Source organism: Lissotriton helveticus, chromosome 12 (genome assembly GCF_964261635.1).
Source record: "Lissotriton helveticus chromosome 12, aLisHel1.1, whole genome shotgun sequence".
NCBI classification, from domain to species: Eukaryota; Metazoa; Chordata; class Amphibia; order Caudata; family Salamandridae; genus Lissotriton; species Lissotriton helveticus.
Window position 1 is genome coordinate 217,303,085 of NC_136073.1, and position 24,134 is coordinate 217,327,218.

Below are 24,134 nucleotides of genomic sequence, written 5' to 3' on the forward strand. Positions count from 1 at the left end.
AGCACAGAAGTAATCTGTAGAAAAAAAGGTAGACAATTCGGCAGGACAAAGAACTAAGCTAATCAGCTATAAAGTGGTGGCTCTCCGCTGTCTTTTGTTGTAGGAGGCGCTACAGCTAAAAGTGCGTAAGGTTGGAGACGTTTATTTTCGTAAATTATTTTTTTATAATAATACATTATGCATAGATACGCTAATGCTGTTTGGAGAGAGAAAACATGCTTATTTTCGTTTAAATTGATTATAGTTAATGTAGGGCTGAATTTAAAAATGGCTACCTCTGTTTGCCAACTTTGCTTTGTGACCCAGGAACATTTTATTTCCAGGTGAGTTGTAGTCCTAATTAACGCACGCAATGTTCTCTTTCCTATGTGAAGAAATGTTTTTTTTAACCCCTTGTGCGCTCGTGACGGAACCATTCCGTCACGAGCCACGGTGGGGCTGTGCTGGTGACGGAATGGTTCCGTCACGGCCCGGCCGCCGCTCCTGCGTGGCGCTGATTTCGCGCCTGCGTGGCGCGTTCTATTGAGCGGGCGGGGCCGTGACGGAACCATTCCGTCACAAGCACAGCGCCACCGCGGCTCGTGACGAGTGGATGGGGGCGCCGCGCGGCCCCCTAGCGCCGCGGCGGACTTACCGCCGCGGCCAAGGGGTTGAATCATGGAATGTTTCAATGAATAGCACATTCAAGAAGACACCTGCAGAGTGCAGCTTAGTAGATGTATCTTATCCTATTACAGATAGTGTAACTGAAAGAAGCATGTATTGTGAGAAATCCTAAGAGGTAATTGTATAATCGTGCTTTAACCTGATTGGATAGTCTTGTGAGAACTGTGTGTGGGTGTTTAAAGTGTTAGAACTACACGTTTTAAGTTTGTGCTGATGCGAGTTTAGAGTGTTCCATGAAACATTGAGCAGAATCGTAGATTCAAAGTACTCTCTACGACAGAGACTGACTTTCCTTTGTCCTTCCCTTTTGAGGCGGCCCCATATTGGTTCATCTACCGATTCTTACGACCTTGACCTAATTTGAGCTTCATATTATTTGATGCATTCATATTTTGATTCTTAATCAATACTAACCTGATGTTTGCCTTCACACTAATTGAATGGATTACTTGTTGTCTAGGTTAAGTTGTGAAATTTGATCCATCCGACAGCCCTTCATGGTCCCCGAATTTGCACAAAGAAAAGGTACTAACAAGGTTAGGGATTCGGTTGTCATTTAGAGTGTGACAGAACTGGTCATCGTACAGAGGATGTTCCGTTCACACTCACTCTCATGTCCCGTGCCTCACTCACAGTGGTGGAACCGCTTATTTACTGGCGGTGGAGCCTCATGGGGCTTGGCCGTCGGCCCAACCAGCACTGCCAGGTATGGATGTTTGTTATGCTGAAAATTGAAATGCTGAATGGCCTTAATAGCACAGTAAACCACCCCACGGAATGTTTTTGCAAAAAGTGCCCCGCCAGAACACTGGATTTCTCATAACATGGCAGAACGGCAGGTATGGTGTAGCCAGGGCCTCCTCCACCTCAGCATTTTGACAGGCACACCGCCTAAATCAAACTAACCTTTTGTTTTTGACAAGCCTTCCCTCAGCAAGCAATGCATATTCTTCCAAGCTTCTGCAACATCCCTTCTTTCCCCTGGATTCTAAACATGGCTCTCACAGACATGTTTCGACAGGGTCCTTTTAGCGTAAGGCGCATGCAAGCTGTCAAATCATACATAGATGATGATATCAGAGCTGAGAAGTGGAACCATGTCATCTATCTGATCTTCAGCCAGGGATGGCATCTCTGATAACACTCCGGTCTACACTGTGTGGCTGAAGGTGACATACATGGCATACGACTGCCGCTAGGCAGTCGTATGCCAGTATGAATATTGTATCAATCTGCATAAGAGTTATGCAGTGCACTCAGGCATGGTGTGAGGATTTTCAACAATCAGGCAAAACAAGTGTTTTACTTACTAGTCTCCTCCCCATACTCTAAAAGGAAACTTTTTCGGGCCCCTTTCCGCCAAGCTGGTGCCACTACTTGGTGCATAGGTTAATTAGTGCACGGAAAGGGTTTAGGATTCCATGGACAGACCATCACTGACTGGCAAACTTTTTAACCAGCTTATAATCCTCTGACTGACAATTAGTGTCTGTAGGTCAGTGGTGTCAAAATGACACTGTCTACTGGAAGTTAAGTTTGCCTACACATAACCAGTGGTCAGGGGTAATATGAAAGTTATTCAGTCTCGGGGGCCACCAAAGTTCCTGGTAAAGATTTGCTCAGTGCGAATATAGTGCTTATTTTATTTCTGAACTGGTCATTTATTTGAAGCTTGAAACCCTTTTGGGTTTAATTGCTTTCTTGATTATTTCCATACAAGAGCAGTGGAGGGAAGAAGTGATTTTTTTAACACCAGGTTTTACGCATGAAGGTAAGGTGAATAGACCTCTGTTGGCGGCATATAGGGGCAGCATATCTATGTTATGAAATTGTTTTTTAAGATAGAGAGGCTTTGAAGATGCATAATCCTCGCTTCTGGCTTTGATATTACATGGCAATTCTCTAAAGTATATGTAAGCAGAACCTACATTTAATTAAAGCATTATCTGCCCTATAATAGGTAACACTGTTTTTTTATCAAGGATGTGTGGGAACATGTTGATAAATATAATGATAAAGTAGGCAAAATAACATTGTTTTGCAAAGTTGTGAATCAGCACGCATGTTTATTCCATTTTTTGTGTGCAGGTATTCAGTAATTTGGAAGCGAGGTGGATGATGTTTGTTGATAGTTCAAAAACATGTGAGCCCAGGGGGAACCAGAATAGCTAACCTCAGGTGGAATTGTACTGAAGAAAGTCCAATTGTTTAAATGCACACTCTCTCACCCACCCAGAGATGGCATGATTGATCATAGGGTCCTTCCTCGCATCAGTGGAAGTGACCACCAATGTGTGTTTATATCCACAGGAGCTCCAGAGGATGGAAAACTGGAGGTCCACTCCTGCGGGTCACAGGGACTTAAGGATCTGGTGTGGGGTTAATTTATGAATGGAGTAAAGAGGGGAACAGGTAAGATTGCTTTGCAGTGGACTGAGAAATGTAATTATAGATCCCAATGGTTGCAGATAAAACTATCAGAGGAAAGATTCAACCCTTAAAAAGTAAGTCAACATGTTTCAGCCCTATTAGTAGCCCTCAAGTGGGTGCTATGGGCTTTCTTTAGGACTAACCCTCTTTAATTGCATCACTCTAGTATGCTTCCCAACAATTAACTAATAAAAGAGTGCATACTAAAGCTAGACCTCTATATGTCAGGTTTTGTTTTACAATATTGTATGGATCCTGGTTGAACAATGACGGTGCATCCACTCTTGGTGCTTCTTTACCTGTGCCAGCTCCTGTTCCAAAGTATCAAAAATCCAGCATCCACGGGGCCAGAAAGCTTTGTGGTCATCGGATTTTTGACTATTTCAAAACAGGAGGCATCAGCTGGCCCTCTGCCCATGTGACTCAATTCCAGGTGTAGTTTGCCCCTCAAGCTCAACGCACTTAGATTGGATCCATGGGGCATACATTCCCTTGAATTTCTGTTTTCCTTTGGGCCTTTCTTTGGCAAATGGAATTTGTTTTCCAATTGAGAGGCAATATTTAGTCTTCCGCGAGCTACAGTAATTCCCCAGCTGATGCACGGCTTCTATTGCCTTGATCAATTCCGTTTTTGCCTTCTCTAGCTTTCACTGGCAACCAGGACCCCTCCAGTTTAAGTGTCTAGGCCTCTTCCTGCACACATACATTGGGGTTTCTCCAGGTAAGCAAGGATTCATTTTAAGCTACCACCAACATTTTCCCTATGGCTTAGAGACACCAGCCAGCCCCGCCCATTCTTCACCTCATCGGAATTGATATTGATTATCCCCTGCACTCTTACAAATGTTCTCTCCTGATGATGACCCGTCCATTCAATTAGGGTCGAAATGCTGTCAATATCCTAACGGCAGTGAAATCACAGTTTTTGATTTTTCCTGTGTTGTGTACAGTAACATTCTTATAAACACCGAAATCCTTTTTGCATACTCTACTTAATCAATTGTATATGGTTCACAGCCTTAGTTTCTCTTTTTTCATACATATGATCACTTTGGCGGCCCACATTTGTGTGTGTTCACTTTATTCACCAAGCACGTGCTTTAAATCTTAAACTACTCCTAAAAATGTTCAATCACTTCTCCTGGCAACGGTGTACCTTCTACCCCAAACTCTCAGTACGTCAGCCTGATTTTGAGATGGGCAAATTGCTAAAAGTTACTTAATTAGCGTAAACCTTCCTCTTATGGCCCAAAGGAATGGGGGCTCTTGGTGGAAGCACAGAACACCATCCACCTTATGTAGGGAGGACAGATATAATGATCCCCACACCATGGGAAGAAACTCCTCTGGTGCAGGTGCCATTTGTTTTTTTCCCCCAAAAACAAACTTCTGCTTTGGGAGGTTGTTTTTGAAAAATGAAAAACTTTGGAAACATTTGGAGGTCTGCCATCATGGTTGACAGAACCGTCCCTCCAACTTTTCCAATTTTGACAGGAACCACGATAATAGCATTTCCATGCAATGCATAGAGATGACCCAAAGGTCCACAGAGAACTCTCTCTTTGGTGGGCAGAGTAAAGGGAGGGTGGTGGATATAAAGTCATCTGCCATCCTGTCTGCCTGTCCTCCACCCGCCAAACCATAAATCAGGCCTAAAATTGTCACATACTTCAACCAGTGTTTAATTTGAGCCGGTCATCACATCTGGGACCGGACCTTTTTTTCTGATCTGACCTTGATCCAGAGCAAGACAGTGAAAAAACACACAAGGGGGAAAGAAGGAGGAAGGGAAATGATGGAAAAACTTGTTAAAGGTCCTTGCAAGAGTGAAATAAAGGAGCAGGGAGTGTCTGATGGTGGATTTAAGAGGCATCGGGTAGAATCAAGACTGCTCAGTCTTGGTATTTGGCTTGCCAACATACAATTTTGCTCAGATGAGCAAAATTTGGTCCCCAGCACTTATGTATTTATTTATAGAATTTATAAAGCGCTCTGTCACCAACTGGCATCCTGGTGCTAGCCGCTAAAAATGGTTTAAAAGGTAAGAGAATGGAGGGGGGAAGGTAGGAAACCACAGACAGAGAGAACGTGAAAAATACTCAAAAGTAATGAGTCAGGTGACTGATAACAGTACCTAGACTATATTCTTTTACAAATTACGCACTGAGTTCTCAACATACCATACGTGGAAAAAGGAAAATACATTAAAACGGGCTCTCCACAAACTGTAAATAAACACAGACCTCTAATATATTTCTAAAAACTGTAAATAATAGCAGACCTCTAATATATGTCTATGTCATGTAAAATGCTTAAATGACAAATGTACGCATCATTCTCGCATTAATCGAAGCACACTCTTAGAATGCGATATTGACATATAACAGAATAAATGTCAGTCCTATTAAGATGTCCCCTCTGGGCACAGCATCTTCTAAGAGTAACTGTTTACCACCCCCTCGTGGTACTTTGAAACATTAGTCATATGGAAACTTAGCAAAGTGAGTGACAGAAAACAAACTGGTGATGCATTATCCATCGAAGCAGCCCAGCTCAAGAGTGCAATAAAAGGATGAAAGCAGGAACTGAATGCCAACAATGTACTTCCCAAACTTGGCATCTTGTTCCTTGTGGTGGAAGTTGTGAACAAGACCAAATCTAGTAAATAGAAATGTGGCGTTAAAATATCTCATGGAACATAAGCAAAAGATCTCATCATGTTGACAAGACTGAAATCAAACTGATTCAGTTTGAAACATAAGGAGAAATTTCAAGGAGAATCTTCACTGGTCCTCTTGCTCTGCGATGCACAGTGTAGTCATTAGGATTTTTCACCATTCGTTGCCGCACCTAACTCACAAACTCTCACATCCATATTTAAGGCTTGCTCCATAGCCCCTCCTTACCGGAGAACAACACTTAAATTAAAATTCACCCCCAACCTTATTAAATCCCAGACTTTTACCTTTACTAAGTTGCATCCACTCACCAAGACAGTTTTTGCTGCGTCTGGAACATCTGTTTCTTTTATAACAAGGCACCATTCATCTTCATCTTCCTTTACACTTGCAAATCTAAATAGCATTTTCAGCAATCTGTAAATGATGGACCGACGCCTGTGATACGGGCACCTCAGACATTCTCCTCGGTCACTATGGTACCATTTGCTTACCACTAAAACTGATGATAAATATGGTGGAGCTGGGCTTCAGGACTAAGGACACTGCTGTGGGGCTGCAGTGGGTACGGTGGCAGAGATAAACGCATTGGAGGGACCACAGTGGGCGTGGTAGTCCAGGAAAACATAAGTGCCCCCACCCGAGTTAACAGCGCTTGCGCCCCTGGCAGACTTCCCCAGAGAGACCAAACCTGTGCGGGGGAGAAGGCTGGAGGAGTGGTCCCAGTACAGAATGCAGAGTAACGTACTAACAGGGGGTCCCCACCAGCTTCTGGAGTAAACATTCGCAAGGACAAGTCCCCACCGCATAACTTGAACCTAGGGTGTCAAAGCAGGTGATGCCTCTGGGGAGCCTTCTAGGGCAGACATCCTAGCAGCACTAGGGAGCTGTCAAGAGGCCCTGAAAGGAAGGATTGCAGAAATCACAATTGATGTGAACTTAGTACAAACGGTCCTCCACAAAGTGGCTGAGAGGCTGAACACAGTGGAGAGCTCTGTGTTGGATCTACAAACTGAAATACAGGCGCTAAAGTCTCAGGTGACCTCTCTGTGCTCAAGGGTTGCTCAACTGGATGAAAGGACTGAAGATGCGTAAAACCGATCCAGCAGAAATAACTTGAGATTCCTGGGTTTCCCAGAGACACACCAGAGGGGGTTGAATTCACAATGTGCTGAATCCAAAGGATTTATCTGCAATGTTTACCCAGGAGCGAGTCCATGGAACCCTGACCCCACTGCTGCCACCAGGCCCATCTCCTATGGTCCTAATTGCTGGGCTCCTCAATTATAGCGATCATGACTGCATACTATAGGCAGCCAGGAAGGCTGGCCACTTGGCCTTTGAGAACAATGCTATCTCCATCTACTGAGTTTACACAAGGAGAGTACAAAAGCAGCACAAGTTCTACACGGAAGTGATAACCAAGCTTCGAGCACTGAACCTCCGATAAATGTGCTTGGCCTGGCACGGGGCAGACCACCTCAAAGTGATCTTTCAGGGTTAAGCCCACTTTTTTGACACTCCAGACAAGGTTGTGCACGGCTGAAAGTGTTGCATAAAACTGGTGTAAGATAAACAAAAAAAGCTGTAACATGGAATGTACAGGGCCTGCACAATTGTATGAAGAGGTACCACGCGTACTTATTTGGGGAGGTATACAGAGAAGGTGGCACTCCTCCAGGAGTCACGCCTACTGCGAGCTGAGGTTAAGAGCTTGGGAAGGCAGTGAAGAAACCTTTACACAGCCACATATTCAAATTATGTCAGTGGGGTAGTGACCTGAATTGCAGCAGAGGGTCCCTTCCTTTAGCGGGAGGTGCACTCAGTCCCTCAGGGAAAGTACATAAACGTTGTAGGCGTACTGGATGGAGTAGACACCTGTAGAGTAAATACCTATGAACCTAACACTGATGACAAAGTTCTACCATGGAATTCAGAAGTTAGTGACCCGTATCTCCATATCGGTTTGGTGTGAGCATGGGTGTGGGATTGGTGCCTTCACAGGGCTTCCCCTATGCAGGGCCATAAATCCCAAATGGAGACCTCCCTGTGAGAGGCGATTGAGAGACTGAACCTCATTGAGATCTGAAGTCACCATCACTCAAATGACAGGGAGTTTTCCTATTGCTTTCCTGTATATGGGGTTCACAGTAGGCTCGATATAATGGATGAGATTGAAAGTTCTACTTTGGAGACGCCACACAGAGGGGCTGGAGGATATAGAATTCAGCGATTATCTGGAAGACTTGACTAACCTCCTAATCCGGCGTCGAGGTCCCTGGATATAGAGAGGGAGTTTGATACCGTGAAGTGGCACTACCCGTGGGCAATTATGCAGCACATGATATTTGGCCCTAAATACATTAACTGGATTAAACTCTTATACTCGCGTCCTGTGTCTCAGTTTATTACAGGGGGACTATTTTTTTACCCCTGGTCACTAGGTAGGGACGAGTGTGCTCAGTGCCGGTCTTGGCTCTTGATGGCCAATTTGGGTGGCAGCCTGCATGTGGTATCCCTGTACATCGCTGACTTATTTACGGGACCCAGAATGGTCAGTCCTACTGTTGGTGGAGAAACTGAGCAAATGTGCAGCATGCTCGGGGCTGCACACGAAATGGGCAAAGTAGAAGCGGTTTACTCTGACGGGACTGGCGCAGGGAGACTCAGAACTTCCTCTGAGCCTGGGACTATCCTGGATATTGTAGGCTTTCCGACATTTGGGGATCTGGGAGGTGCGGGACCTGAAAGCCTAAAAAGCACTCAATGTTGAAAGGGTGGTGGAGGAGTTCTCTCAGTTCTGGAAGGTCCTTATACTCTGTGTGAAGGGAGGCATTTCTTTGGGGAAAATGTTTTTCCTGCTGCATTATATGTACGTGCTGCAGAACGAAATGTGCACAATTCCTCCTGTGACTTTCGTACAACTGGACAGATTATTGGGCCTCCTGGTGTGAGTGGGTGGTAGAAGTTTGTCAAACTGGACACGCTCAAGCTCCCTTGGCGGAGTGCGGGTCTTGGTCTACCAGACCCTTTTCTATATTATGTGGCATCACAAATTGAGCATGCAGTAAAGTGGTTGGATGAAGAGATGAACTGGGAAAAGACCCTCCTTGTGGGAACCTATGACTCCAGCACACTTCAAGTGAATCCTATGATGGGAAATATGTTCCCAGACGCTCCCACCCCTACTCGCTGCACCTGATAGGTAGAGTGTGGCACATAGAATTGATGGTGGTCTTACAAAGGGCGACCTATGCCGAGGACTTGCCCATGGGGGTACCCCAACCATTTTCTGCCCGCTGCAAAATATCTTTGCTACCTTTAAGCTGTGATGGCGGAGGGAGTGTGAGATGGTAAGAGACTTATTTGTCAATAAATGCCAAGCCCAGGAGCACTTTGGAATTGGCCAACATTATTCTTGCAGTAGGCCTGCCTGGCACATACACCCTGGGGTACCCTGATCATGTTTCCAAACAAACTAAGGGAGCATGAGGTATTACTGAGACTGGGATACCTGGTCGGCTGCCAGCACCTCATCACACACCTGTGTGGCCCTGCTGGCGGGTGGGGGCCTATATGGGATAGATGGAGGGTGGACTGCGGGGAGAACCGGATGAATTCAGAGTCACAAAATGTCTGTGAACAGATCCGATTTGTGTCACCCAACGCCTGCTTTAAACTTATATAACTTAAATAGATGCATCAAACCTATATGACCCCTCTCAGACTCTAAAATATACCCAGGCTTGTCTTCCAGATGTAGAAGATGTGGTCAGCCATCAACTGGATTTTGAAAATGACCTGGGATTGAGGGCGGCTTTTGGATCAGTGTGGTTAGTACTTTGACACATATAACCGGAGTTTTGCTGCCACGAACGGTGAAAGTGTGTCTAATGAGAGTGATACCACAGGGGAGTAGGGTACCAAAGATGCCAGCCCGCATAGTTGCGCCAGGGGTGGTGTTGGGTGGTGGGAGCCCCGGCCGCCAGAGCGGTCAGTCTGGAGGCAGGCCTTACTGGAGTGTTTGGTGGCGAATGAGCAGCACATTAAGTGCACCCGCAGAGATGAGCGTGCGGGAGAGGACATAACAACGTAGGGGTAAATGGTTCTGAGAATAGTAGACCCCCACTGATTATTCTCAGTGAAGGATGCAATGGGGAAAGGGTCAGAGAGTTAGGTGAGTAGATAGTCGAAATATGGCCTGTCTGGACGGGAGGGGATACTGGTTCTTATTTATTATTATTATTTATTAATTAAATTTATTGAGTGCGACAGCTACCCATAAGGGTTTCCCGGCGCTGAGAGGCAGATACACAAGACACCAGGCAAAAAAGTTAGAGATCAAAAAGCCAGGTTTACACCGCTCTGCGAAATCGCATGTGACAGTTTTCCGTCTGAATGGCCAAGGGAAGTGAGTTCCACAGTCTGGGTCCTAAGTTCGCAAAGGAACCACCGCCCATTCTGGAAAGTCTAAACTTCGGTACGTTGAAAAGATGAAAAAAAGAATAATTGTACTGTATGCTACTTGACTGCACCAATGAAATTGTTATGTTTTGTACAGTGTAACATGTGGATAAATAAATGTACAATAAAAAAAGTCTAACAACTTCTTTCAAGATTAATCAAGAGTTTCTTTTTCCAGGATCTACCCAGGGCAACAGCCCACACTCTGAATAGATCACACCTCAAGGTGGCATTGTTCTACTGGCCGGCCAACCACAATCATCTCTGAGCCCAATCAAAGCCATCCACGGGCTACTGCTCATTTTGTATACATGAAGAGGTAATTCAACCACGCCATCAGTTCTGAAAGACGTTCACTGGCCCCCAGATGAAAACAGAATTACATTTAACATTGGGTGCCCTATTTAACAAGCACTGGCGTTGCAAATAGGTCTCGCAGTAGGAAAGTTGGAGCTATTACAATTGCAAATAACAATGCCTTTTATTTTTGTTTTAAAAACCAAAACATAAATAAAGGCATTGTCATTTACAATGACCATAGCTCAAACTCACTTAAATGCGAGACATATTGCATTGCAAATGATTGTCTTTTATTTCATATGGGAAACAGTTCCACTGGTATTACTGAAGATACTCGTCCCTTTCTTCTGCAGGCCCATGTTTCACCTCTTTTATGGCCGTCCTATTTTGTCTATATTATTATACTTAATGCATGCCACTTCTGTTAGTGTGATTTGCTCAGGGAGTGTCTTAGGGGCACTACATATGAATCCTCTTAGCTATTGCAGCTCATGGACGGGGTCCTGACCTTTGTAACTCTGTAGACCCCCTCGACAGTTATGCAAGCTCTTATTTACTTGTCGCATTACCGGCCTCTCCTATCAGCTTGTACTGTTCAGTCCGGCTATATTTCCGGTGACTGCATTCGAAGTTTATACCATTTTTGTGCCCCTTCCAGAGCACCAATTTAATTCTTCAGTATGCGCAATACCAGCAAAATCAACATAAAAAATGTAATGAATTGAACAGTGCATATTTAAATATTCATATTATTACATCTAGTAAACTATAACCTCCTCTTTCAGTGCTATAATATATTTTCGAGCTGCGGGCCCCGTACTGTAATAGAACTGTCATGAGTCTGCAGGAATTTGTGACAGAGATTGCACTGCCAATGCCGGCGCAGAGCGGATGTCCGCAGTCCCTCGGAGTGTGTGCGGTGCCCCCTCCCCGGCACTGTCGCGCCGTCAGCCAGTTTGTCAGTCAGCTGGTGGCTCGCTGAGGCGCTGCGCGAGCGCCTGCACATCACCTCGCGCTCAAGGAAGGCCGGGGACTGTCCTGTCTGCTGCCTCACCACGCGCCGACGCCCGCGCATGACTGCCGCTTTTATGCCAGATATTGTACACCGCGGAATCCTGCCTACTCGCTCGTCTTCGCTGTATAAACTCCTTTCCGGCTGGAATAGGCAGAAACAGCAGTTTTCTTTGCAAGCTCTTATTGGGCTGTGTCATTGCATATTTCACAGTGTTTTCTATTTCCGAACACTTGCGCTGTATTGGCAGGAAGTTATAATTAAAACAAATATTTGGAAGGAGGGAAGGCTGTCAAAGATTAAGAGTTAGGAATGGGGTGGCCACAAACCGCTTATTTGACGAAAAAAGTGCGAAGGAACAACAAGAACTGTGTGCAAACAGAAGAAGGTCCCCTTGTCTCTAGCTACCCGCCCCCAGCTCCCCGATGATAATTGCAGCAGGCGCAGGGGTGCTTCTAGTCGGAAGAGAGGGAGGTAGAGAGAGGGAAAATAAGAGAGGGTGAATGGATTTAGAGAGAGACATTGAGCGAGGAGATTGAAGAACAGCAGTGGTCTGTGCTAATAATTCACTTGAGATGGTCGTCAGGAGCCAAATACGTTTTCACTCGAAAGTTACTGCATTGGGCTGAAGTGTGTTGTTTATGCTGTCATAACAGATGTACTTCTAATGGGAATTCTCGCTAGAAGCTTTAATTTTGTATCAATAATTCAGGCCCTGTGGTCTTAGGTTCTGTTTCCATGAAATGAGCCGTAACTACAAGCACGTGAAGCGCCGCGCTTGCCAAGTGCTATGTGGAACATGAGGGCTACACTACATCATGCAGCAGTTAACATTGGCCCTCATATTTTTACATTCCTACTGTGGCAACCGATCCGGCTGATGAGAAATGTTTCACTGGTTCGTTCGATGATTCACTTCTTGGCAATTGGTGTATTTAATACAAACTGTATTGTTGGGCTAATGCAGTTCTCATGACTTAATGTTATTTGGTAATGGTCGCTTTATTTTTCGTTTCCCATATGAATTAAGCTGCAATGTGAACAAGACGGAGGGAAGGCAGAGAAGGGGAGGGGGGAGGGGAAATGCAACACGGCGGGCATGGGAGGGGGCCGAGCTGCAATGAGGGTGTGAAGCAGCAGGGGCCTGGGGGAAGCTGGCTGGGGAGGGAGAGAGATTGAGCGAGGAGATTAAAGAACAGCAGTGGTCTGTGCTGATAATTCACTTGAGATGGTCGTCAGGAGCCAAATACGTTTTCACTCGATAGTTACTGCATCGGGCTGAAGTGTGTTGTTTATGCTGTCATAACAGATGTACTTCTAATGGGAATTCTCGCTAGAAGCTTTAAGATGTAGAGATCAAGATGTAGAAGATAAATTGTGCGTATATTTGAAGACTAAGAGTTCGGAGTGTGGTAACAGCACTTATGTTGGCTCGGAAACACATTCCGTTTGAATGACTGAGCAGACTAGTTAGGTAACACGGGGAAACTGAATGTATAAAAAAAAGAAGAACTGAGGAGACAACAAGGGCAAAAAGAAATAGCAATCCGTGGGGGAGAGAGCGGAGGGGGATGGTGTGTGAGGGCCGGCCTGCCGGCCGGCCGGCCAACCATGATTAATTTGGAGAGGAGAAGCCTTAGGGGAGGAGAAGCCGCAGAGCGCACGCTGGGCGAAGCCCTTTGATGTGCTGTGCGGCCGTGAATGCGCGTGCTTGTTTGTTCACGTCATTCACGTGAACTGTAAGAAAACCGAAGTGCAAGAAGCCCTTAGTTTGACGAGGATTTCGAGCACTTAAATTCTCGATCCCTCAATGCGCTTGCGCGCATTGTAGGTCACGAGACCTAAAAAGCCCTTCAATTTCAGACGCTACCTTACCCCTCCCCACTTTTAACGATGTCTAAAAGACAACAAGGCCTGGGACAAAAAAATAGACTTGTGTTGGAAATGGCAAAAATTCAAACCATCATTGGCTTTGAATGATTCCTTCACTTGTGGTTCCAGAAGACTTTGGAACCCTTCTGCAAACTCAACTTCCTATAATTCAAAACATATTTTAAAAGCATCTATTCTACATTCATTTCAATTCATTTTGGCCAAAAACACTCTTTCCAATGCTTCTTGAACCATCTGTATTCCTCCCTCTTGCCTTGTTAAATTGCAAGTTTATGTTTCTTGGTGACAATGTATGTCTTGATTGTTTATTTTTAACCGTACTAATGCAGTTACGCCCACCACTAATTAAGACTACAGTAAGTTTTACTCAAGACAGAAATACAATAAAATACTGCAAACTTCAGAGTGCTTTGAAAAAAACCACAGTGAACTTGCAAGAGCAGGCATACTCCTCCCATGAAGAAGCACATGAAGTTATTCTTTATTACCATGACAACCAGGTCCCATAACTCTCAATAGAGTCTAGGAATGCATATTTCATCCAAGCAATCCCAAAAGAGAAAAAAGCAGAGGCAATAAATAGGAGACATTCACAGCTTTTCACACTCCCTAAGTACAAAAACCTTGTTACTTACTCAAAAAGAACAACAGCGAAGGACTGGACCAGCCGATAGAAGGTTTGCTCTGAGACGCATTTAGAGTTGCAACGCTGTGGAGGAAAAAAAGAAGCTCACATTTAATATGTGACATTATTTCCCTCCTTTTAGGCCACAGCCTATCTAGTTATTCTCTCTCTAGACTCAGCACACATGCCCAGAAGACAGTGGCGGCCGGCATGGCTCGCGGGTGGCGGGGCAGGGGTGGTTACGGGGGCAGGAGTTCGAAATATAAAAACAAAAAATAAACTTACCTTGCCGCCGGATCCCACCTCTCTGCTTCTGCTCTCCGCGTCGAACTCGAGGAACAGGAAGCACAGCCTGGCCCAGCTGACCAATCACAACGCTAATCACAACGCTGCCATGTAGCGTTGTGATTGGTCTGGGCATCATGGTTGGACACTCAGCCAGGGAAAGGGGGTCTGGGCATTTTCTCCATTCAGGCTGTAATACAGCCTGCATGGAGAACGGAGAAAGAGCACATGACTATTTTGAGTGGCCCGAGAGGGATGGCCAAACAGTCATGTGCACATAGGAGTGGGCAAACCACTCCTCTCCTGCCCTGCTCCAAGAGCAGAGCAGCCCCGCCCACCCGCAAAGCAGCACAAAGCATAAAATGATAATAACTCAAAGTTATTATCATTTTATGTTTCTACTTCTCACACTGCTTGAAAGCAAAGGGGTGACGTGCCTCTGCCATAGAGGAGGAGCCGCCACTGCCAGAATACCACCATCAGGTTAACAGAAACAATCTGCCTCTAGACTCCTGAAAGACAGGGCACATTACTCCACACGTTTTTAATCTCAACTCTCATTTAAGGACAATCAAAAAAACGAAAAACAAGCATTCACAATGCAATTAGGTCTGGCTTATAAGTGCAAGGTTAAGCCGGGCCTAAAAACCCAAGTGCGTTGACTGCCTTTGTCCATCTGTGCTGCTGCCTGAGAAAACTCCTGCAGATTTAAGCTCAGGCAGCTGGATACATAAACAAAATGGTAACAGCTGTGTGATGGGCAAGCACTTTTTTGTGGAAGCACACAACTTCTGCCCAATCAAAACAGGTACTCCTGACTCTCAACATGTGGGCGGAACCAAATCCCTTCACCTTGTGATACTCACATAATTGTATGGTGCCCGCTGTGCTGTCAAGCCGGACTATAACTATCTCTCCAGTGCACATTCTCCCGCTATTTTTCAAACAATATCAAACAACACCAGGGGACAATGCAGTTTTTAATGTTTTTTCCCCACAAAATACTGTTAGGAGTGTTTCTAAAACGTCATTTATTTTTCAGAAACAACTCTCTTTTGTTGCAGAAAGCCTATAAATAGTACCATTGGTAAAAAGGAACCTGATCATATTAAGTGGAAACATTTAGAATAGGTGTTATTTTTAAAACTTTTTAATTCCTTTGGAAAAAGGAGACAAAAAAAGAATGAACGCAAAATACAATCAAAAGGAGCAATTAACAGAAAATATGTACCCTGCTTTCCACATGCCTGTTTACAAGAAAAACTAGTTAGTAACCCCTATAATTAACACACTGACATAGCACATCATACATAATAAATTGACAGAAGAGGCAGATAGATTTTGTTGTTTCAAACTTATTCACAATTATTTTGTTGACCTCACGAGCAAGAAAGACTGTCACTACCAAGAATGAATCCTTAAATCGAAAGATATATTTTAACAGATTGGAGTATCCTTATTAGGAGGTTATTGGGAGGTTATGAGGGGAGGAAGGGTATGTTCGCTTCTGCTAACAAAACTCTGTAAAGTCAAACAGATAATTAACTGGTTACGTTTCACGTAGACCTGGGTTGTCCATTTCTAAAAGTTCGTGTTACTACTCTTCCACACAATGATTACATTACACCATTACACCGTGTCGCATAATTAGGATTGTTATCAGGAAAAATCCTATAGTGGGAGCAGGGGAACAACACGAGTGCAAGAGGCTGTTTGCATCACCCACAGTTCTGCTTTTTAACATAAAAATGTGCATTCACACCCAAGATTGATGCAAAGATACATTTACAGCAACATGCTGTAGCAGCATTTTGTGTAACAAAAATATTCTGCTTTGTGTGCTTACCTGGGCACTCACATATCTGGCAAACCACTCTCGGCCTTTCCCATTTTCCCCGCTGCAAAGTTCCCCAAACTTGGCTTTTTCCTCCTGATCCATGTCCTCTCTGCAGGAAAACACACAAGACATAGAGATAGGATCAGTAAATCATTTTGGAGGAAAAAAAAGATTTTAAATCCTTTGCATGTGCACTATAGAATCAAACAGGGATGGTTGAAAAAGAAGACTGATGGTACCATGGCTATTTCTTGTGGAAGTATACATGTCTGTTTGCTATATTTACTACCACTGTAAATATCTCCACTTTGCACACGTTTAGTAACGGGTTTGCTTTTTTTGGAAGAAATTTCATTTGCATGAGCTCCGCGTTCAGCTGGTAAGAGGGGATGTGACACCTCTGGGACTACATCATGAAATATTGTAATGGATAGAAAACAAACAGACATGCTGGCTGCCAAGACAGATTTCACTGCTTCCTGGCAAAGGCAAGCCCTAGGCACCAGCAAATGAGTCATTGATATCATTTATACAAGGAGATGCAATTTCCTGATCTAATACCCTGTCTGATTCAACTAGAAAAAGAACAATATGTTTTAAAGGGGAAGAGGAGAGATTGACACAATGGGCTGAATATTTTTGCTCTACTTTTTTCCACTGTTGACAATGAAATGCAACTCTTTCAATCAACATTACTGCATATTAAGGACGTCCTTCCTGCAAAACATGAGCATGTCAGATAATGGCGTCCTCTGCCAGGAAAGGTGAAATCTTACCAACCCGCAACATGACGCAACAGCACGACATACTGCCTATATGTGGCGACCATCATGCGGGTAGGGAACTTCCCAGCATGGTCCACCGGGTCTTATTCAGGGCACCTATAATTATTCAGCACACCGGGCCAATTTTAGTGCAAAAGGGGGAAAAAATATGCGGACGTGCAACATTTTTTAGGGCTCGGGCCTACGTCACCACGAAGTGGGGCGGGGCTTCCGAGCTCTTATGTAATAAAAAAAAAAAAGAATTCTGAAAGGGGTCCGGGCTGCCACATTCCAGAAAGCGCGCGGTTTTTGCGTGTGGTATTTTGCCATGTGCATGGTAATTGGTCCAGGCAAGGCTGTGTTTAAGTAAGGCAGCACGCCAAAGGACTTAGGAATTTGTCAATGTCCACTTCCTGCATAAAGTGTTCGGATACGCGCAGAAGAATACATAAATCCTCAATTACCAGCTGTCCGAGGTGCCGGTAATTGAAGGCAGATGGTGCTGGGAGCGTGTGCACTGCTGTGTTTTTTTTCCCTTCAGCTCTGTGTGCGCGCATTAACAGCCGGCCAGCAATGTAGAGAATCACATGCATCAGATCTTGTTTTTTTAAACAATTGCGATCGCGAAAGTGATCTCTTTCTGTGCTGTTTGTTTAAACAATTGCGATCGCAAAAGTGATGCTTTCTGTGCTGCTTGTTTAAACAATTGCGATCGCGAAAGTGATGCTTTCTGTGCTGCTTGTTTTTCGTATGTAATCTTGTTCTTCTACGAACTCGATGGTAGCGGAGTATCCCATCCTCACCCTCTAGGTCACTTCATTAATTTTCCACGAGTCCACCGTGGCGAGTGCAGATTGGTAGAGCAGAGTGCAGAGTGGTAGTGCAGAGTGGTAGTGCAGAGTGGTAGTGCAGAGTGGTAGTGCAGTTTGGTAGTGCAGAGTGCAGAGTGGTAGTGCAGAGTGGTAGTGCAGAGCGGTAGTGCAGAGTGGTAGTGCAGAGTGGTAGTGCAGAGTGCAGAGTGGTAGTGCAGATTGGTAGTGCAGAGTGCAGAGTGGTAGTGCAGAGTGGTAGTGCAGAGTGCAGAGTGGTAGTGCAGAGTGGTAGTGCAGAGTGGTAGTGCAGAGTGCAGAGTGGTAGTGCAGAGTGCAGAGTGGTAGTGCAGAGTGCAGAGTGGTAGTGCAGAGTGGTAGTGCAGAGTGGTAGTGCAGAGTGCAGTGTGGTAGTGCAGAGTGCAGAGTGGTAGTGCAGAGTGGTAGTGCAGAGTGGTAGTGCAGAGTGAGAGTGCAGAGTGAGAGTGCGAGTGGTAGTGCAGATTGAGAGTGCAGAGTGCAGATTGGTAGTGCAGATTGGTAGTGCAGAGTGGTAGTGCAGAGTGCAGAGTGGTAGTGCAGAGTGGTAGTGCAGAGTGCAGAGTGGTAGTGCAGAGTGGTAGTGCAGAGTGAGAGTGCGAGTGGTAGTGCAGAGTGGTAGTGCAGAGTGCAGAGTGAGAGTGCAGAGTGCAGTTTGGTAGTGCAGAGTGCAGATTGGTGGTGCAGAGTGCAGATTGGTAGTGCAGAGTGGTATTGCAGAGTGCAGAGTGGTAGTGCAGAGTGGTAGTGCAGAGTGCAGAGTGGTAGTGAAGAGTGCAGAGTGGTAGTGCAGAGTGGTAGTGCAGAGTGGTAGTGCAGAGTGCAGTTTGAGAGTGCAGAGTGGTAGTGCAGAGTGCAGAGTGGTAGTGCAGAGTGGTAGTGGAGAGTGCAGAGTGGTAGTGCAGAGTGCAGAGTGGTAGTGCAGAGCGGTAGTGCAGAGTGGTAGTGCAGAGTGGTAGTGCAGAGTGGTAGTGCAGAGTGCAGAGTGGTAGTGCAGAGTGGTAGTGCAGAGTGGTAGTGCAGAGTGCAGAGTGGTAGTGCAGAGTGCAGAGTGGTAGTGCAGAGTGCAGAGTGGTAGTGCAGAGTGGTAGTGCAGTGTGGTAGTGCAGAGTGCAGAGTGGTAGTGCAGAGTGGTAGTGCAGAGTGGTAGTGCAGAGTGAGAGTGCAGTTTGAGAGTGCGAGTGGTAGTGCAGATTGAGAGTGCAGAGTGCGGATTGGTAGTGCAGATTGGTAGTGCAGAGTGGTAGTGCAGAGTGCAGAGTGGTAGTGCAGAGTGGTAGTGCAGAGTGCAGAGTGGTAGTGCAGAGTGGTAGTGCAGAGTGAGAGTGCGAGTGGTAGTGCAGAGTGGTAGTGCAGAGTGGTAGTGCAGAGTGAGAGTGCAGAGTGCAGTTTGGTAGTGCAGAGTGCAGATTGGTAGTCCAGAGTGCAGATTGGTAGTGCAGAGTGGTATTGCAGAGTGCAGAGTGCAGAGTGGTAGTGCAGAGTGCAGAGTGGTAGTGCAGAGTGGTAGTGCAGAGTGGTAGTGCAGAGTGCAGAGTGGTAGTGAAGAGTGCAGAGTGGTAGTGCAGAGTGGTAGTGCAGAGTGGTATTGCAGAGTGAGAGTGCAGAGTGGTATTGCAGAGTGAGAGTGCAGAGTGGTAGTGCAGAGTGCAGATTGAGAGTGCGAGTGGTAGTGCAGAGTGCAGAGTGGTAGTGCAGAGTGGTAGTGCAGAGTGGTAGTGCAGAATGGTAGTGCAGAGTGGTAGTGCAGAGTGGTAGTGCAGAGTGCAGAGTGGTAGTGCAGAGTGGTAGTGCAGAGTGCAGAGTGGTAGTGCAGAGTGGTAGTGCAGAGTGGTAGTGCAGAGTGGTAGTGCAGAGTGGTAGTGCAGAGTGCAGAGTGGTAGTGCAGAGTGGTAGTGCAGAGTGGTAGTGCAGAATGGTAGTGCAGAGTGGTAGTGCAGAGTGGTAGTGCAGAGTGCAGAGTGGTAGTGCAGAGTGGTAGTGCAGAGTGCAGAGTGGTAGTGCAGAGTGGTAGTGCAGAGTGGTAGTGCAGAGTGGTAGTGCAGAGTGGTAGTGCAGATTGGTAGTGCAGAGTGCAGATTGGTAGTGCAGAGTGGTAGTGCAAAGTGCAGAGTGGTAGTGCAAAGTGCAGAGTGGTAGTGCAGAGTGGTAGTGCAAAGTGCAGAGTGGTAGTGCAGAGTGCAGAGTGGTAGTGCAGAGTGGTAGTGCAGAGTGGTAGTGCAGAGTGCAGAGTGGTAGTGCAGAGTGGTAGTGCAGAGTGGTAGTGCAGAGTGCAGAGTGGTAGTGCGGAGTGGTAGTGCAGAGTGGTAGTGCAGAGTGGTAGTGCAGAGTGGTAGTGCAGAGTGGTAGTGCAGAGTGGTAGTGCAGATTGGTAGTGCAGAGTGCAGATTGGTAGTGCAGAGTGGTAGTGCAAAGTGCAGAGTGGTAGTGCAAAGTGCAGAGTGGTAGTGCAGAGTGGTAGTGCAAAGTGCAGAGTGGTAGTGCAGAGTGCAGAGTGGTAGTGCAGAGTGGTAGTGCAGAGTGGTAGTGCAGAGTGCAGAGTGGTAGTGCAGAGTGGTAGTGCAGAGTGCAGAGTGGTAGTGCAGAGTGGTAGTGCAGAGTGCAGAGTGGTAGTGCAGAGTGGTAGTGCATAGTGGTAGTGCAGAGTGGTAATGCAGAGTGGTAGTGCAGAGTGCAGAGTGGTAGTGCAGAGTGCAGAGTGGTAGTGCAGAGTGCAGAGTGGTAGTGCAGAGTGGTAGTGCAGAGTGGTAGTGCAGAGTGGTAGTGCAGAGTGCAGAGTGGTAGTGCAGAGTGGTAGTGCAGAGTGCAGAGTGGTAGTGCAGAGTGCAGAGTGGTAGTGCAGAGTGCAGAGTGGTAGTGCAGAGTGGTAGTGCAGAGTGGTAGTGCAGAGTGGTAGTGCAGAGTGCAGATTGGTAGTGCAGAGTGGTAGTGCAGAGTGGTAGTGCAGAGTGCAGAGTGGTAGTGCAGAGTGGTAGTGCAGAGTGCAGAGTGGTAGTGCAGAGTGGTAGTGCAGAGTGGTAGTGCAGAGTGGTAGTGCAGAGTGCAGAGTGGTAGTGCAGAGTGGTAGTGCAGAGTGCAGAGTGGTAGTGCAGAGTGGTAGTGCAGAGTGCAGAGTGGTAGTGCAGAGTGGTAGTGCAGAGTGGTAGTGCAGAGTGCAGAGTGGTAGTGCAGAGTGGTAGTGCAGAGTGCAGAGTGGTAGTGCAGAGTGGTAGTGCAGAGTGCAGAGTGGTAGTGCAGAGTGGTAGTGCAAAGTGCAGAGTGGATTGTGCAGAGTGGTAGTGCAGAGTGAGAGTGGTAGTGCTGAGTGCAGATTGGTAGTGCTGAGTGCAGATTGGTAGTGCAGAGTGCAGATTGGTAGTGCAGAGTGGTAGTGCAAAGTGCAGAGTGGTAGTGCAAAGTGCAGAGTGGTAGTGCAAGTGCAAAGTGCGGAGTGGTAGTGCAAAGTGCAGAGTCGTAGTGCAAAGTGCAGAGTGGTAGTGCAGAGTGGTAGTGCAAAGTGCAGAGTGGTAGTGCAGAGTGCAGAGTGGTAGTGCAGAGAGGTAGTGCAGAGTGGTAGTGCAGAGTGGTAGTGCAGAGTGCAGAGTGGTAGTGCAGAGTGGTAGTGCAGAGTGCAGAGTGGTAGTGCAGAGTGCAGAGTGCAGAGTGGTAGTGCAGAGTGGTAGTGCAGAGTGGTAGTGCAGAGTGGTAGTGCAGAGTGGTAGTGCAGAGTGAAGAGTGGTAGTGCAGAGTGGTAGTGCAGAGTGGTAGTGCAGAGTGCAGAGTGGTAGTGCAGAGTGGTAGTGCAGAGTGATAGTGCAGAGTGGTAGTGCAGAGTGGTAGTGCAGAGTGGTAGTGCAGAGTGGTAGTGCAGAGTGGTAGTGCAGAGTGGTAGTTCAGAGTGGTAGTGCAGAGTGGTAGTGCAGAGTGGTAGTGCAGAGTGGTAGTGCAGAGTGGTAGTGCAGAGTGGTAGTGCAGAGTGGTAGTGCAGAGTGCAGAGTGGTAGTGCGGAGTGGTAGTGCAGAGTGGTAGTGCAGAGTGGTAGTGCAGAGTGGTAGTGCAGATTGGTAGTGCAGAGTGCAGATTGGTAGTGCAGAGTGGTAGTGCAAAGTGCAGAGTGGTAGTGCAAAGTGCAGAGTGGTAGTGCAGAGTGGTAGTGCAAAGTGCAGAGTGGTAGTGCAGAGTGCAGAGTGGTAGTGCAGAGTGGTAGTGCAGAGTGGTAGTGCAGAGTGGTAGTGCAGAGTGCAGAGTGGTAGTGCAGAGTGGTAGTGCAGAGTGCAGAGTGGTAGTGCAGAGTGGTAGTGCAGAGTGCAGAGTGGTAGTGCAGAGTGGTAGTGCATAGTGGTAGTGCAGAGTGGTAATGCAGAGTGGTAGTGCAGAGTGCAGAGTGGTAGTGCAGAGTGCAGAGTGGTAGTGCAGAGTGCAGAGTGGTAGTGCAGAGTGGTAGTGCAGAGTGGTAGTGCAGAGTGGTAGTGCAGAGTGGTAGTGCAGAGTGCAGAGTGGTAGTGCAGAGTGCAGAGTGGTAGTGCAGAGTGCAGAGTGGTAGTGCAGAGTGGTAGTGCAGTGTGGTAGTGCAGAGTGCAGAGTGGTAGTGCAGAGTGGTAGTGCAGAGTGGTAGTGCAGAGTGGTAGTGCAGAGTGAGAGTGCAGTTTGAGAGTGCGAGTGGTAGTGCAGATTGAGAGTGCAGAGTGCGGATTGGTAGTGCAGATTGGTAGTGCAGAGTGGTAGTGCAGAGTGCAGAGTGGTAGTGCAGAGTGGTAGTGCAGAGTGCAGAGTGGTAGTGCAGAGTGGTAGTGCAGAGTGAGAGTGCGAGTGGTAGTGCAGAGTGGTAGTGCAGAGTGCAGAGTGAGAGTGCAGAGTGCAGTTTGGTAGTGCAGAGTGCAGATTGGTAGTCCAGAGTGCAGATTGGTAGTGCAGAGTGGTATTGCAGAGTGCAGAGTGCAGAGTGGTAGTGCAGAGTGCAGAGTGGTAGTGCAGAGTGGTAGTGCAGAGTGGTAGTGCAGAGTGCAGAGTGGTAGTGAAGAGTGCAGAGTGGTAGTGCAGAGTGGTAGTGCAGAGTGGTATTGCAGAGTGAGAGTGCAGAGTGGTATTGCAGAGTGAGAGTGCAGAGTGGTAGTGCAGAGTGCAGATTGAGAGTGCGAGTGGTAGTGCAGAGTGCAGAGTGGTAGTGCAGAGTGGTAGTGCAGAGTGGTAGTGCAGAATGGTAGTGCAGAGTGGTAGTGCAGAGTGGTAGTGCAGAGTGCAGAGTGGTAGTGCAGAGTGGTAGTGCAGAGTGCAGAGTGGTAGTGCAGAGTGGTAGTGCAGAGTGGTAGTGCAGAGTGGTAGTGCAGAGTGGTAGTGCAGAGTGCAGAGTGGTAGTGCAGAGTGGTAGTGCAGAGTGGTAGTGCAGAATGGTAGTGCAGAGTGGTAGTGCAGAGTGGTAGTGCAGAGTGCAGAGTGGTAGTGCAGAGTGGTAGTGCAGAGTGCAGAGTGGTAGTGCAGAGTGGTAGTGCAGAGTGGTAGTGCAGAGTGGTAGTGCAGAGTGGTAGTGCAGATTGGTAGTGCAGAGTGCAGATTGGTAGTGCAGAGTGGTAGTGCAAAGTGCAGAGTGGTAGTGCAAAGTGCAGAGTGGTAGTGCAGAGTGGTAGTGCAAAGTGCAGAGTGGTAGTGCAGAGTGCAGAGTGGTAGTGCAGAGTGGTAGTGCAGAGTGGTAGTGCAGAGTGCAGAGTGGTAGTGCAGAGTGGTAGTGCAGAGTGGTAGTGCAGAGTGCAGAGTGGTAGTGCGGAGTGGTAGTGCAGAGTGGTAGTGCAGAGTGGTAGTGCAGAGTGGTAGTGCAGAGTGGTAGTGCAGAGTGGTAGTGCAGATTGGTAGTGCAGAGTGCAGATTGGTAGTGCAGAGTGGTAGTGCAAAGTGCAGAGTGGTAGTGCAAAGTGCAGAGTGGTAGTGCAGAGTGGTAGTGCAAAGTGCAGAGTGGTAGTGCAGAGTGCAGAGTGGTAGTGCAGAGTGGTAGTGCAGAGTGGTAGTGCAGAGTGCAGAGTGGTAGTGCAGAGTGGTAGTGCAGAGTGCAGAGTGGTAGTGCAGAGTGGTAGTGCAGAGTGCAGAGTGGTAGTGCAGAGTGGTAGTGCATAGTGGTAGTGCAGAGTGGTAATGCAGAGTGGTAGTGCAGAGTGCAGAGTGGTAGTGCAGAGTGCAGAGTGGTAGTGCAGAGTGCAGAGTGGTAGTGCAGAGTGGTAGTGCAGAGTGGTAGTGCAGAGTGGTAGTGCAGAGTGCAGAGTGGTAGTGCAGAGTGGTAGTGCAGAGTGCAGAGTGGTAGTGCAGAGTGCAGAGTGGTAGTGCAGAGTGCAGAGTGGTAGTGCAGAGTGGTAGTGCAGAGTGGT

General features: G+C 46.9%; 1 protein-coding gene across 3 annotated transcripts in view; it reads right to left on the reverse strand.

The window, feature by feature from the left end:
* KIAA0513 (KIAA0513 ortholog) overlaps positions 1 to 24,134 on the reverse strand; it is a 472,380-nt gene that overhangs the window by 83,775 nt on the left and 364,471 nt on the right. For all 3 annotated transcript variants that reach the window (XM_078670087.1, XM_078670085.1, XM_078670086.1), the window contains 2 exons: positions 16,200 to 16,299; positions 14,079 to 14,152 (listed from right to left, as the gene is read on the reverse strand). In XM_078670087.1, coding sequence (XP_078526213.1) covers positions 14,079 to 14,152; positions 16,200 to 16,299 — 174 coding nt within the window. The remainder of the gene's footprint in view (positions 1 to 14,078; positions 14,153 to 16,199; positions 16,300 to 24,134) is intronic.